Source organism: Scyliorhinus canicula, chromosome 4, assembly GCF_902713615.1.
Source record: "Scyliorhinus canicula chromosome 4, sScyCan1.1, whole genome shotgun sequence".
NCBI classification, from domain to species: Eukaryota; Metazoa; Chordata; class Chondrichthyes; order Carcharhiniformes; family Scyliorhinidae; genus Scyliorhinus; species Scyliorhinus canicula.
This window is the reverse complement of record NC_052149.1, coordinates 62,043,424-62,059,470: the sequence shown is the minus strand read 5'-3', so window position 1 is coordinate 62,059,470 and position 16,047 is coordinate 62,043,424. Positions and strand designations below refer to the sequence as shown.

Sequence of the window (16,047 nt, the reverse complement as noted above, 5' to 3'; positions counted from 1 at the left end):
TTCTAATGTCCCTACCAGTGTGCGAATAGGAGATTAACCCTTGGATGATATCCAGTTGTGAAAATTTGTCGACTGTAACTTCATTTCTTTGTATCACTCCATATGTTGGTGAACGAGCGATTATATATGTCAGCTTCATGTCATTACTGTCAGTATCTGTAGCATAAAGGTACTCTGCGGTAATGGTGATCATTTCTCCCTCAGGACATTGCAGGCCAGATTTTAAATGTGGCTGTAGCTCTGGAGGTTCATCATTGATTGGTATAATCTTCAAGAAAAGATCAAAGAGTTAAAGCATAGCAAGCACGAGGACAGAATTTCCCCCTCCCTCAAGGGCTTGGGAAACCCGGCATGGGGAGGTAGAAGTTGCCATCCCCTTTTACAGTGCTCCTTATAAATCAAGAGAAGGAGGAAATGGCTTCACCACTTCTGATGTGACCTTTTTCTCCGGCCTGCTGCAAAAGCTAACCTTCCCCACCTAAGTACTGATCCCTGGCTTTGCCCCCTCCTGTAAAAACCGCTGCCAAACCTCTATCTCCAGCCTCCTTCCTCCCTAATGATGAGGGACCATATCCTCAAAGGTCTCCAGCTGACTGGCTGAAGGCCCAGAAACAAAGAAAAAATTGATCATACATTCCTGTTGTTAAATTCAGCGAGAACACTGTGTCCCTGGCCTTGTCAGATTTGCGCCATGATGGTGCTTTCCCCTTAACTTCCTCATATCTCGGTAAACATAGGGGCCTAAGAACCTGCACATAATGTATGGTTTGAAACAAAAAGATTGGACAGTGAGTGAGACACACGGCACTGATCTTAGGCAATGGCTAGTGGGACAAATATTTTAATAAAACAAAATCAGCTATTTGGAAATAATAAGTTTCCTAAGTTAATACTTGTATGTACACCTGGCTTCTTCAGATTCCTTTGTATATCAAGCATGTGCATGCATGTACTCAGTTGTACTCTGAGCTATGAAGATGACCAAGGTGCCCATGTGCCAACCTGATTGGTACACAATGGGCTGGAGTCCCGAGTCCCCAGTGGAATGTCATTCACTGACTGTGGGATTCTATCTTCCCGCTGCTTGTCAATGGGATTTTCCATTGAAGCCACCCCATGCTGCTGGAAAACCCTCGGGTGGAGGTGCCAGCGGAAAAAGAGAATCCCAACAGCTGAGGAACTCTAGCCATTCTGTCTCTAAGCTAGCCTGAGGGACTGTGCCTACTCTGGGAGGTAAAAACAGATCAGCTCCAGTGTACATAATCGAGCTGGAGATGCCTTCATGGCTTTATCTATACTAGTTATTGGCAGCACGGTAACACAAGTGGATAGCACTGTGGCTTCATAGCACCAGGGTCCCAGGTTTGATTCCCCGCTGGGTCACTGTCTGTGCGGAGTCTGCACGTTCTCCACGTGTCTGCGTGGATTTCCTCCGGGTGCTCTGGTTTCCTCCCAAAGTCCAAAGACGTGCAGGTCAGGTGGTTTGGCCATGATAAATTGCTCTTAGTGACCAAAAAAAAGGTTAGGCGGGGTTATTGGATTACAGGGATAGGATAGAAATGAGGGCTGAAGTGGGTAGGTGCAGACACAATGGGCCGAATGACCTCCTTCTGCACTGTATGTTCTACGTTCTCTATGTAGTTGAAATATTACACACTGAAGTGTAAAAGACTGTCTTCCCAGCAATCCATGGCCAGAATTCTCCAGCCATCGGGGTTCCCTTTTCCCGCTGGCAGTGCACTCCCACCCGTGGGTTTCCCGGTGGCATTGGGTGGTTTCAATAGGAAATCCCATTGAAAAGTATCAGGAAGATAGAATCCCACCACCGTGAATGGCACATCACTGAGAAACACGCGGCTGGGGGACCGGTGGGGTTCTCCAGAATCGGCGCGATGGCCCAACGCCGGCGTCAAAAATGGCACAAACCACTCCGGCGTCGAGCCGACCGGAAGTAAGGGAATCCTCCACACTTCCGGGGGCTAGGTGGACGCTGGAGGGGTTGGCGCCACGCCAGCCGGCGCCGAAGGGAATGCGCAGGTCTGCGCATGCGCCAAAGGGCCGGCGTGAGCATGCGCGGAACTGCCAGCGTATTCTGGTGCATGCACAGGGGGGGTGTCTTCTCTGTGCTGGCCATGGTGGAGCCCTACAGGGGTCGGCGCGGAAGGAAGAAGTGCCCCCATGGCACAGGTCCGCCCGCGGTGGTTCCCGATTGTGGGCCAGGCCACCGTGGGCACCCCCTCCCCCCACTCTGGGGTCGGATCACCCTGCGCCCCCCCCGAGGACCGCCCAAGCTGACTTACCTGCCAGGTCCCGCCGTGTGGGACTATGTCTAATCCACGCTGGCGGTACTGGCCAAAAGTGGGCGGCCGCTCGGCCCATCGAGACCCAGAGAATTGCCGGGGGGGGGGCGCTGCCAACAGCCCCCGACTGGCATAGCATGAAGCCTAGAGTCCAGCGAATTTTAGTAAGTTACCACGAGCGAATTTGCTATTTTCACCACCATCTCTTTTAGTACCCTGGGATGCATTTCACCATGGCCAGGAGATTTGACTAACTTTAGCCCCATTAGCATTCCCAACACTACCTGCTTCATGATAATAATCGTGGCCAAGTGGAACCTTCACCTGCCCAAGCACAAGAATATGAACCTAACCTCAAATTGTGGGGATTGGGCAGGATACCCTGTTCCAGAGACTAAGTTCTCCCGTCAGCAGAGAATTAGAACTGTGACCCATTAGCACTAGGTGTGTGGCCAAGATGGTATTCTCATACCTTTACTCTGCATAGCAATGAACACACTAGTTTCCTGGCACTTATTGGTCTTGGGCCACCATTTTGAGTGAGCACATCAAACCCAGCGGCCAGAGATAGACCCCAGCCCAGAGCCCACCATCCGGCCCCACTCTCTGGCATTGTCAATTGTGCACTGCCCTGGGACCAATGCACTGAAACCTTGGCAGTGACACCCTAGCCTGGCATGCTGGAGCCCGAGGAGGGTCAAGGACATTAGCCCTTGCTCATGTGCCACTCTGCTGTTGCCAGGCAAAAGAGGGAGGGTCCCCAAAGGGTCCTGGGGGTTAGGTAGGTTTAGGTAGGTTTAGGCTGTGGGCAAGGGGTTGACCCCAGGATGCTCTGCAAGTATAGGATTCCTGTGTCTGGGCTGCCCTTTCCAGTCCTGGGCGACCTTAAGATCATTCTTGGTATGTTGATCTCAGGTAGCCCTCTGTTCAACATCATCATCCATGTCTGACCTGTTTAAACATTGAAGTGACCTTCTCTCCCTGAACTGCTCTACCTGACACCAGATGAGCAAATCAGACAGTTAACTGAAAAATCAAGCCAGATCATTTTTGCTTTCCTCACATCTTTTCAGTCAGCTGTATGTATTTCAAACAGATGCTTTTTAATGTCTTGACCACCTTAGAAAATGTACAACACAGTGTAATACTTTTAACTAGCTTTTGATTGGCAGCTTAATGTTTTAAACACAGTAGGTTGGAGGTTTGTTTATGTATCTTTCCCTTCAGGCTTGAATGCATCTGAAGTACCCTCCATTGATCCCAACTGCAATGTTTATAAACATCCTTGTTCTGATTGATAGCTACTAGCTACCTCAAAAATGTTAAGTGCTTTCACTTCCTCTTTTCTAACTGCAGAAAAGCAGTTAGCACTTAGCTGCCTGGCAGCGGCCGAGGGGCACATGAGCAATGGGCTAACCTCCTTGACTCCCCCTGGGGCCAGAGGATGGTGAATCTGTGGAACTCTTTGCCGCAGAAGGCTGTGGAGGCCAAATCACTGAGAGTCTTTAAGACCGAGATAGATAGGTTCCTGATTAATAAGGGGATCAGGGGTTATGGGGAGAAGGCAGGAGAATGGGGATGAGAAAAATATTAGCCATGATTAAATGGCTGAGCAGATTCATGGGCTGAGTGGCTTAATTCTGCTCCTATGTCGTATGTCTTATGGTCGTATCAGCACCATCATGCCAGGACTGCTCTTGTCAATACTTGCACCAAAGCCTGTCCGGTGGAGTTTTTTTTTGGGGGGGGGGGGGAGATTAAGGCTTACAACACATTAATCTTATTCAAATGAATGCAAAGGACCTTTTTGCATGTTCCTGCTGGCATGGGGTGGGAAGCCTGCTATGTCCAGCGGGGTGGGAGTGGGGAAAGGGGATGGGTCTGCCTTCAGCACCGATCCTGTTTTGGACCAATGTGGGATTCTCTGCCTGATCAGGATTCCTGATCTTAGCGGCAGGGACCAGAGAATTCCACCCAATCTGTTGAGCTACTGGCACCAAGTGATCCCCCATCTGCACGCCTCTAATCCAAAGCAGCCCAAAGTCACTCCATCACAGGTCACTCCAAATCTCTTCCTAGGTCAAGGAATCCACAATTTAGAAAATTGCCAGTTCCAAAAGGAACCATTTACAGGCATAACAATGGCAACCCATCCTTTCTGGGACTTATTCAGGAGCCTCCACCAATATTGTGCCAGCTCTCAGTCCTGTTAGTTGATAAAGGAATACTTGCAGAAGGTTCATTTGTAATTTCCTAAGATATGCTCAACTGACCTATTGGAAGGTGGAGGATTCTCTCGCCCAACCAGTAGAAAATGGCACGAAACCAGGCTACATTTTGGCCACCACCAAGCTCTCAGCCTAGACCAGAATTTTGAAATTGCATGGTGTTATCACCATCTACTCTCACAGTTCAAGTGTGTAAGATGGAAAATCAGAGGAACAAAATGAACATATAAAATAAAACTGATATTTTGTTCTTGTGCGTCTTCTGGATACCCAAACGAATAAATTCCTTTTGAAATGCAGTCAGTGTTATGATATAGGAAATGGGAACCAATTTGCACAGAGCATGGGCCTGCAAACACCAATCAGATGATATCCCAGATCTTACGGTCAGTGGTGAAGCGGTGGCGTACAGTCCCGACAGCATGTTAAATGACATCCTTATCTTTCTCAGCGGCTGCAGCAGGATCCTGCTTTCCCAGCTGCTCCATGGATCCACTGGTGAAATGACTGCCGATGCCTGACCCCACAGCACATTCTCTCTGACATGACAAGCTGAAGACTCACCCCAGAAGTCAGTCTTCAGCTCAATGACAGGTAAGTGTTTTGTGCACTTTGGCATGAAGTATTTTAAAAAGTATCGATAAAGCTTGTGGATTTAATTCTGAGCACAGTCCTTTAAATTAACGGGATAGATTCTCCGATTCTGGGGCTATGTCCCCACACCGGTGTGGGAACGGTGATGTTTTACGCCAGAACAAAATGATGCAAAACGACCACCATTTCCCCGTTTTGCTGGGGGCTAGCATGCTGGCAGGGTAGAGCACCCAGCTCTAGCTGCCGATCCACCCCGGAGAATTTCAGGGTCCGTGGCCGCGCATGTGCACGGCGATGGCCCGCAGCGGCCGCACCATGCTACATGGTGGACGCAGCCCGCAAAATAGTGCTCCCACTTTAGCCGGCTCACGCCCCCCAGACCACACCCCCCCCCCCCCCCCCCCCCCCACAGTGACCCAGCCCCGAATAATTTCCATCCTGCCCGTGGATCGGCCATGCCCCATCTGTGGCGGCACTGGACTGAGTCCGCAGCCTGCCACGCCGCGTTCCCAACGGATGAGACCATGAGAGACCCACGCCATCGGGAACACGTCCGGTTGGGGGCGGAGCATCAGAGGGCGGGACTCAGGCAATGTCCTGCGGCCGTCGATACGTGGCGCGGCGTACTCCTAGAGCATCACAAAAGTGCCACCACCCCCGATTCTGTCATAAACTTGGATTCTCCGGCCGATCGCCAAACACAATTTCGACGTCGGCGACCGGAGAATCCAACCCAACAAGTGATGTAAATGCCCAATTGTTGAGTATGTTCAAGACATAGGTGGATAGATTTTTGGGACTGAGGGAATTTGAAATTTGCATAAGGAATAGTGCGGGAAGGTGGAGTGGAAGTGAGAGATCAAACATGATCATATTAAATGATAGAGCAGGCTCGACGGGCCAATGAGCAACTCCTGCTCCAATTTCTTGGGTGGATTCTCCACTGCTAGAGTGCCCCGCTACCACTACTAGCAAGGATGGAGAATTTAGCGTGCCATCAGTGGGATTTCCCATTGAAACCAGCCTATGCAACCAGAAAACCCACAGGCGGGCGTGTGCTGCCAGTGAGACCAGAGCATCCCACCACCAGCGAACGGCCAGAGAATTCCGCCCCTTATATTTTTATGTTCCTATTTTGAAAGGTTTTGATAGGTTCAAAATAAAGAAGATGTTTTCATTTGTGGGAGAAAGTAAATCTTTGGGCCATCAATATACTATGGTCACAATAAATTCAATAAGGAATTCAAGATAGACCTGTTACCCAGAAATGTTCAAGTGTGGAAAGACCAGTTGGGATAAACAGCATAGACATAGATCATAGAATATGCAGTGCTTAAGGAGTCTATTCGGCCCATCAAGTCAACAACAACCCTTGGGAAGAGCACCTTACTTAAGTCCACACCTCCACCCAATCCCAGCAACCCTGTAACCCCACCTAATTTATTGGACATTAACGGGCAATTTAGCAAGGTTAATCCACCTAACCTGCATATCTTTGTACTGTGGGAGGACACCGGAGCACCCGGAGGATATCTACCCAGACTTGAGGAGAACGTGTAGACTCCGCATGGACAGTGACCCAAGCCAGGAATCGAACCTAAGACCATGGAGCTGTGAAGCAACAGTGCTGACCACTGTGCTACCGTGCCACCCATAGAGAGGGAATTGGTTAAGGGAACTGATTCTTGGGATGGCAAGATTGTAATTTGAGGAGACATTGTGTCGACTAGGCCCGATATTACTGGAGTTTATAAGAATGAGGGGGGATCTCATTGAAACATATAAATTTCTGACAGGCCTGGACAGATGGATACAGGAATGTTGCTTTCTTTGGCTGGGGGAGTCGAGAACAAGGGGTCATTGTTTTAGGATACTGGGTAGGCTGTTTAGGACTGAGATGAGGATTAACTGAGAAGAGGATAAACCTTGTTGACAAAGAGTCATCCAGATTCATAATGTTAGCTCTCTTCTATCTCCGCAGATGTTGTCAGACCCGTTGAGATTGTCCAGTATTTTCTGTTTTTATTTCAAATTCCAGTATCTGCAACAATTTGCTTATAGATTATTATGAGGATAAACTTCTTCATTCAGAGGGTGGTGAGCCTGTGAAATTTTCTTTCACAGAAGGCTGGAGAGTCCAAATTGCTGACTATTTTTGAGAAAGAAATAGATAGATTTGTGGGGTGGACTCTCCCACAACTGGCCGGATGGCCCGACGCTGGCGCCAAGAGCAGTGAGAACCACTCTGGCATCGGACTGACCGGAAGGTGCGGAATCCTTCGCACTTCCGGGGGCTAGGCCGGCGCCGGAGGGTTTGGCACCGCGCCAACCAGCAGCGAAGGGCCGGCCGAGTTGGTGCATGCGCACCTTCTCCGCACCTGCCATGGCGGAGCCCTACAGAGGCCAGCACTGAAGGATAGAATGCCCCACGGCACAGGCCCACCCGCAAATTGGTTGTCCCAAATCACGGGCCAGGCCACCGTGCCCCCCCCCCCCCCCCCCCCCCCCGGGGCCGGATCACTCCGCAGCCCCCCGAGGACTCACCTAGCTGGCCTACAAGCCAGATCCTGCCGCGATGGACCATGTCCATTTCACGCCGGCGGGACTGGCCAGGAAGCGACGGCTGCTCGGCCCATCGAGGCCGGAGAATTGCTGGGGGGCCGCTGCCAACGGCCCCCGACCGGCGTAAACCCCGTCCCTGCCCGTAAACCGGCGCCGAAGAATACGACAGCCGGCGTCGGAGCGGCGGGGCGGGATTCATGCCGCCCCCCCGGGGATTCTCCAACCTGGCGGGGGGTCGGAGAATCCCGTCCATAGAATCTAAAGGTGTCAAGGAGTATGGGTAGAGCAAAGGAGTATGGCATTGAGGTGGAGGACCAGCCATGATCATATTGAATGGTGGAGCAGTCTTAAGGGGACAAATGACATACTCCTGTTCTTATTTTCTATGTTTCTATGGAAGCTAGCTGAGTACAAGAGGAAAAATAAATAGATGGATATTTTGATGGGGTGAAATGAAGTAGTGTAGAAGGACGTTCATATGGAACATAAACAATCTGTGCTGGTAATGCTTTGTAAAACTTGGTAACACATACTGCAAGTTCCGTTTTTTGGCATTGTATTGTTTGTCCGGAGCAAAAATATTAAACAATGTATCAGACCAACACTCGTGTAGGAATCAAATTACAACTCACTGTTGTGCAATGTTATCTAAAGCTTTGAAACAGACTTTTATCATATGTTGCAACATATATTGACACATTCCCTTTGTCCTTACCTTTACTTTCAACACCTCATCTGCAGTGTTAAATCCATCTGTGGCTGTAAACACAACTAAATCATGCAGTGTTTCTGAATCATCATGTTTGTACCTGTGAACAGAGTGGAAATGACGCCACAAATTAAAACAACACAATCATAAGCGAAAAAACAACACGACAGTTCAAGTGCTACCTTCACACCTATGGACACAAGCTCAAATTACACTTGTATTCTACAATTACTAGAATAGACAGAGTAAGACTTTATTATTTTGCATGAAACTTGTTGAAAAAAGACATTGCAAAATTGACCAACAACTCCATGGTCTGCACCTTATTCAAAAGATGTGTATAATGCTATGGCCAAATCACACAACAGGACAACTGTGAACAAACCTCAGAGGTCTGTCCACAGCGAAACACTGATCCGATTGAAAAGTCGGAAACAGATTGTATCAATGTCAACAGCTATAGTAGTTATGAGGAAGAACACTCTGTCGCTGAATAAATCTGATCTGAAAGTTTGAGTGAATCAGTGTGTCAGCTAACATGCATATTTGCTCTCGGTGTGCCAGTATCTTTATCGAAACAAGCTGCATAATCAGCATCTTGAAAACATGACTTTGTATCAGAAATGTTGCAGTTAGTATTTTTTAACTTTAACTACAAGAGTCTGGCTGGTGCAATGGGTTAGATTAGAAACTGACCTTTCTCTTCTGAGATCTGACATTACCGGCAGAGAAACCAAACAGAGAGCTCCCAATTAGCAACAGTCTGGAGACCTGAACCAATTTCAGGTTCAGCCGTTTTCTATTGAGCTGCAGGAGAGTGCGGCTGCGAGTGAATCAGAAGATTTTTGTGGGGTCTGGAGGAACACTTCTGTTCCTCCTGTCCTCACAAAAAACGAAAAAAGACAACAAAAGACTTAGTTTCAAGGCAAGGTCTCCAGTGGTCATTGAAGGACTGGTAGTAAGATCTCTCCATCCCTGAAGAAAGTGCGACTGACATGACCAGTGTTGGTGACCCAGTTCATTAAATATACTTTGGACATTTCACTGGAAGTTGGAGACTGATGAGCAAAGCATAGTTTTGGTATCTCCATTCTGACAGTAACGCAGGAAGAGAATATAGCTGTAGCTCACGGATTACATTATCTCAAAACGTTGCAGAAACTACACTGAACTGAGTTTTGCAACTGGAGCAAGGCATCAGGTAAAAATAAGGACGTTTTGCCTTAAAAAAAAAGATATTTTCATCCGGCACAAGATACCGTGAAACAACTCTTGCTGCTGCATTGGTTCTCCGTGTAATTAAAACATGTTAGGAGAATCTCAACTTCTAATGTAATTAAGGGGGCACTTCATTAAGGCTTCCTAATACCAGTGAGGCACAGCTGCCTCACGGCGCCAAGGCCCCAGGTTCCATCCCGGCTCTGGGTCACTGTCTTTTTGCACATTCTCCCCGCGTTTGCATGGGTTTCGCCCCACAATCCAAAATATGTGCCGGGTAGGTGGATTGGCCATGCTAAACTGTCCCTTCATTTGAAAAAATGATTTGGGTACTCTAAATTTATATTAAAAAAAAGATTCCCTAACAAGCTGTTGATTTGGTCAGTGATTTAATATCATCTTTTGCATTATGGGTCAATTCTTCCAGGATAAATTTTAAATCACAGTAGAGGCCATGTCAAGGTTTGGCAGCAAGTTATTCCTGGCTGCCCCAGGAAATTAACTGACCGGATATAAATATCCAACATAATGCTTACTGTATAATCACCCAGTTATTTCCATCCAAGCACCTAAAGGCTCTGCCAAGGGCACTATTTACAGATATTGTCCTGGATTCTCCGTTTGGGAAACTAGATTATGGGCTTAATTCAACCAAATGGGAACAGCGTGCGCATTTAGCCATATGTTTCCCAGTGCTCACAGTGCCGAGAAACACATGGCTATTCAACACGACTCGCAATGTATAAGGGGCATCATTGGGGACCGCGCAGCTGAGGCCACACATAGCCCCATTTTGCACACTGGGGAGCTCCGCTCGCTAGAACTCCCCAGTGTAGCGAGTGATGAGGACGACATTTTTAAATGGTGTCCCAATCTCCGAGGTCTCCGAAACGATCCTCAACCTCCCCTCAACCCGAACGCACCATGAGAGGATGCCTGGCCCCTCAGCACGCCCCCCCCCCAACCAACAACCACACAGGGCACCCCCAGTCCAATCACGCATGCACACAAAATGGCATCTTGGCACCTTGGCTGTGCCACCCAGGTACCCAGTTGGCATTTCCAGCTTGTATGAGCACTGTCAGGGTGCCAGCCTGGCACTGCCAGGGTGAACAAATGGCATTGCCAGCTGGCATGGGCACTGCTAGGGTGCTCAGGTGGAACCAGCAGTGCCGGGGCACCAGCCTGCCTGAAGGGCATGCAGCTGGGGCCACCAAATCCCTGGGAGACCCCCACGAGTGCCGTTCTGCTGGTCCCTGTTTGTGGGGACCAGTGTTGAACGGCACTTGGCCAAGTTCTCTAGGATGAAGAGGATGAATCCCAAAGCCTCAGGTACTCAGGAATCTTCACATTAGAGTGACACTTACTCTCTCAATATAATATGCAGATTTACCAAAAAGTGATCCTGCCCACTGATGTGACCATCAATTTACTCGAGACATGATAGGAAGTAAACTGTGGTTTTAATAGACTTACAACTGAGCCTGCCTGCGACCAGAAGAACTGAGGGCAGACTCACAAGGCTGCAGTACTTTATACTTCCGGTAGTGGGAGGGGGCATGGGCGGAGCCATGGGCGGAGCCAAGGGTGGAGCCCTGTACAAGCTCCTCATCTCCCCCTGTGGGCAGAGCCACGCAACGGCTCACAGGCAGAGCCCGCAAGGACACAATGCTATATAGTGTGAACGCAATACTATACAGTGTGAATTACATGAGGTACATTCACCACATTCACCCCCTGTAAAAAAATCAAGTCCGGTGGGGGTGACGGGTCTACAGGTCGAGCCGGTCCGGTGGCTCAGTCGTCCTTTGGGATCGGCGGAGCACCAGGGTTGCAGCCTCTTCGGGTAGCTGGGTGGTGACTGGCGGTGTGGATCTGAGGGTGGACTCCGGGGGTGGTTCGGTCCAAGCTTCGTTCCTGACCAGTGCGACGGGCGAAGGAGGGTGCAGGAAACCTATAGGCGCGGGGGCGCAGGGCGTGGGTGGTCGGGTGGGGTGTAGTGTGAGGGGTACCTCGGCAGGGGTGGTGGTAGTGGTGGATCCTGCAGGCGCCAGGTCCCGGAGGGAAACGGTGTCCTGACGGCCGTTGGGGTGTTCAATAAAGGCGTAGTGTGGGTTTGAGTGTAGCAGTAGTATCCTCTCTACCAGTGGGTCCGTTTTATGTGTCCGGACGTGCTTCCAGAGGAGAACCGGGCCCGGTGTCCTCAACCAAGATGGGAGCGAAGCCCCCGTGGTAGTGCCCCTAGAGAAAACAAATAATCGCTCATGAGGGGTCTGGTTAGTGGCAGTGCACAGGAGGGACCTAATTGCATGGAGCCCGTCGGGGAGGACCTCCTGCAGTGGGAGGTCGGGAGATTCCTGGACCAGAGGGTCAGTAGGACGGTCTTCCAGACCGTCGCGTTCTCCCTCTCCACCTGCCTGTTCCCCCTGGGGTTATAGCTGGTACTCCTGCTCGAGGCGATGCCTTTGCCGAGCAGGTACTGACGGAGCTCGTCGCTCATGAAGGACGAACCCCTGTCGCTGTGTACTTAGCTGGGGAAGCCGAACAGGGTGAAGACACTGTGCAGGGCTCTGATGACTGTGTGGGAGGTCATATCGGGGCACGGGATAGCAAAGGGGAAGCGGGAGAATTCGTCTATGAAGTTGAGGAAGTACACATTTTGATTGGTCGAGGGGAGTGGCCCTTTGAAATCGATGCTCAGGCGTTCAAAGGGCCGGGAAGCCTTTACCAGGTGGGCCTTGTCTGGTCTATAGAAGTGCGGTTTGCACTCCACGCAGATCGGGCAATCCCTGGTGATGGCTTTTACCTCCTCGGTGGAGAAAGGCAGATTTTGGGCTTTGACGTAGTGGGCGAGCCGGGTGACCCCCGGGTGGCAGAGGTCATTGTGGATAGCCTTTAAGTGGCCGTCTTGCGTGCTGGCGTATGTGCCGTGGGACAGGGCATCTGGGGGCTCGTTGAGCTTCCCCGGTCGATATATGATGTCATAATTATAGGTGGAGAGTTCGATCCTCCACCGCAAGATTTTATCGTTTATATATTGCCCCTTTGCGAGATGTCGAACATGAAGGCAACCGACCTCTGGTCGGTGATGAGGGTGAACCTCCTACCTGCGAGGTAGTGCCTTCAGTGCCGTACGGCTTCCACAATGGCTTGAGCTTCTTTTTCGACTGAGGAGTGTCGAAGTTCCGAAGCGGAGAGGGTTCGGGAGAAGAAAGCTACTGGTCTCCGTTCCTGATTCAGAGTGGCGGCGAGAGCGACCTCTGAGGTGTCGCTCTCCTGCTGAAAGGGGACAGATTCATCCACCGCCTGCATGGCGGCTTTGGCGATGTCCTCCTTGATGCAGTTGAAGGCCTGGCGGGCCTCTGCTGACAGTGGGAAGAGTGTGGTCTTAAATAGTAGGCGGGCTTTGTCCACATACTGGGGGACCCACTGGGTGTAATAAGAGAAGAATCCCAGGCACCTCTTGAGGGCCCTGGGACAATGAGGGAGCACATAATTAAACCGGTCTGGGTCGGGGCCCAGGACTCCGTTTTCCTTGACATAGCAGAGGATGGCTAGTCTGGTAGCGCGGAAAACGCATTTCTCCTTATGGTAGGTGAGATTAAGTTTCTGGGCGGTTTGGAGAAATCAGTGGAGGTTGGCATCGTGGTCCTGCTGGTCATGGCCGCAGATGGTGACGTTATCCAGGTACGGAAATGTGGCCCGCAGCCTGTACTGGTCCACCATTCGGTCCATTGTTCTTTGGAACACCGAGACCCCGTTCGTGACGCCAAAAGGGACCCGGAGGAAATGGAAGAGGTGGCCATCTGCCTCGAACGCCGTGTAGTGGCGGTCCTCCGGGCGGATTGGGAGCTGATGGTATGCAGACTTCAGATCCACCGTGGAGAAGATGCGGTACTGGGCGATCTGGTTGACCATGTCTGCAATTCTGGGGAGGGGGTACGCATCGAGGTGCGTGAATCGGTTAATGGTTTGGCTATAATCAACCACCATTCGGAACTTTTCCCCGGTCTTGATGACCACCACCTGAGCTCTCCAGGGGCTGTTACTGGCCTCTATGACTCCCTCACATAGGAGCCGCTGGACTTCCGCTCTAATGAAATACTCTGTCCAGCAGGCTGTACCGCCTGCTGCGAGTGGCTACTGGTTTACAGCCGTTAGGTTAACGAAGAGTGGAGTGGGGTCCATTTTTAGAGTCGCTAAGCTGCATATAGTGAGAGGAGGTAGGGGTCCGCCGAAGCTGAGTGTGAGGCTCCTGAGGTTACACTGAAAGTCGAGCCCAAGTAAGAGTGGGGCGCAGAGGTCGGGGAGTACATACAACTGGAAATTAGAGTAGCTGGCGCCCTGTATTGTTAGGGTCGCAACGGTGCGCCCTTGTATTTGGACCGAGTGCGAACCCGAGGCGAGGGAGATAGTTTGCCGTGCGGGGAAGATTGGGAGTGAACAGCGTCTTACCAGGTCAGGATGTACGAAGCTATCGGTGCTCCCAGAGTCGAAGAGGCACGGTGTCTTGTATCCGTTGACTTGAACGGACATCATCGAGCTCCTGAGGTGCTTCGGACGCGACTGGTCCAAAGTGACTGCGTTGAGTTGCGGGTAGTCGGTGGCTCGATCAGCAGTGCTGGAGTGGCCCCGTGATGACTGTCCGCGGAGGTCGTAGTCGTCGAGGTGAACTTCGGGTGATGACCACAATGGCGGCCCCCGTTGATCGCACGTGGCGGGCGATGAAGAAGATGGCGTCCAAGATGGCTGCCCTGTGGATCGCACGTGGCGGGCGGCGAGGAAGATGGTGCCCAAGATGGCGGCCCCCATGACTCGCACATGGCCGGCCGCGAGGGGGAGGATTGCCAAGATGGCGGTCCCCATGAGTCGCACATGTCGGGTGGAGGCGGAGTCAGCAGACACGCTGCAACATTGCGGGGTCTGCGGGCCTGCGAGTTGGGGGAGCGATTGCTCTGGACTGCGGGGGAGTTAGAGGGTTTTGATTTCGACAGGCATACTTTGACATAATGTCCTTTTAGACTGCAGCTGCTGCAGGTCACGTTGCGGGCCGGGCAGTGCTGCCTTGGGTGTTGGGGCTGGCCACAAAAATGTCACGCTGGCGCTCCATAGTGGGTGGGTGGCCACGCGGCGCAGGCCTGGGGGAGTCGCTGGTTGGGACCTCCATTGAGGTTGCTAGCGCTACCGTGTCCTCCAAGTTCTGGGTCCCTTTTTCGAGTAGTCGCTGGTGCACATAATTAGACCGGACCCCCGCAATGTACACATCACGGACAGCGAGTTCCATATGCTGGGATGCAGTTACAGCCTGAAAGTTACATTGCCGTGCAAGGGCTTTTAAATCGCGCAGGTAGTCCTCTAGCGACTCTGTGGGGTTCTGGCGGCGGGTAGCAAAAATGTGCTGCGTGTAGACCTCGTTTACAGGCCGCACGTACAATCGGTCGAGCATAGCAAGGGCCTCGGTGTACGAGTCGGTACTGTTGAGTTGCGTAGAGATGCGATGGCTGACTCGTGCATGCAGTGGGCTGAGTTTCTGCTCATCTGTAGTCTCGGAGGTAGTCGATGCAGCCAGGTAAGCCTTGAAACACCGAAGCCAGTGTAGAAAGATTTCCTTCGCCTCTGCAGCCTGTGGGTCGAGTTCCAGTCGATCAGGTTTGAGGGATGATTCCATAGTAGTTTTCTTAAGTCTATTAAATTGATGTGACCATCAGTTTACTTGAGACACGATAGGAAGTAAACTGTGGTTTTAATAGACTTACAACTGAGCCTGCCTGCGACCAAAAGAACTGAGGGCAGACTCACAAGGCTGCAGTACTTTATACTTCCAGTAGTAGGAGGGGCCATGGGCAGAGCCATGGGCGGAGCCGAGGGTGCAGCCCTGTACAAGCTCCTCATCTCCCCCTGTGGGCAGAGCCGCGCAACGGCTCACAGACAGAGCCCACAAGGACACAATGCTACATAGTGTGAACGCAATACTATACAGTATGAATTACATGATGTACATTCACCACACCCACAATGGGCGGGATTTACATTGCAACATTTTGCGAGATCGCATTGGGTTTCGTGAGGCATTGCGAGCTGAGTGGACCCCAGGAGTGGGGTCTTCTGGCTTTTATCGGCCACACTGTATCGTGGCAAGCTGCTTTTTCGGCGCAGGGTGTCCACTGGATTGTCACCTATGTTCTCCCACTGGAGCTGAATTGCGCCAGTTTTACGATCCTCTTTTGATCCTAAAGTGGAATGCAATTTTGTATTTCTTGCCATGCTAGTACATGCATGGCGTAGAATATGATGGATTCTCAGGGAATCCTGCTATCGGGCCATCACCTTGAGTGGGCGACCTGATAGGAAGGTACTGTGGCCAGCCCCTCCCCCCCCCCTTTCCTACCCCCACAGCAACTTGACCTTTAACATCCCCTACATTGCACAGCAGCCT

The 16,047-nt window shown here is 51.0% G+C and overlaps 1 protein-coding gene across 2 annotated transcripts in view; it reads right to left on the bottom strand.

The window, feature by feature from the left end:
• Positions 1-16,047, bottom strand: part of frem1b (Fras1 related extracellular matrix 1b) — a 344,830-nt gene that overhangs the window by 168,092 nt on the left and 160,691 nt on the right. For both annotated transcript variants that reach the window (XM_038794342.1, XM_038794341.1), the window contains exons 15-16: positions 8,400-8,493; positions 16-268 (exon numbers count right to left, since the gene is read on the bottom strand). In XM_038794342.1, the coding sequence (XP_038650270.1) occupies positions 16-268; positions 8,400-8,493 (347 nt within the window). The remainder of the gene's footprint in view (positions 1-15; positions 269-8,399; positions 8,494-16,047) is intronic.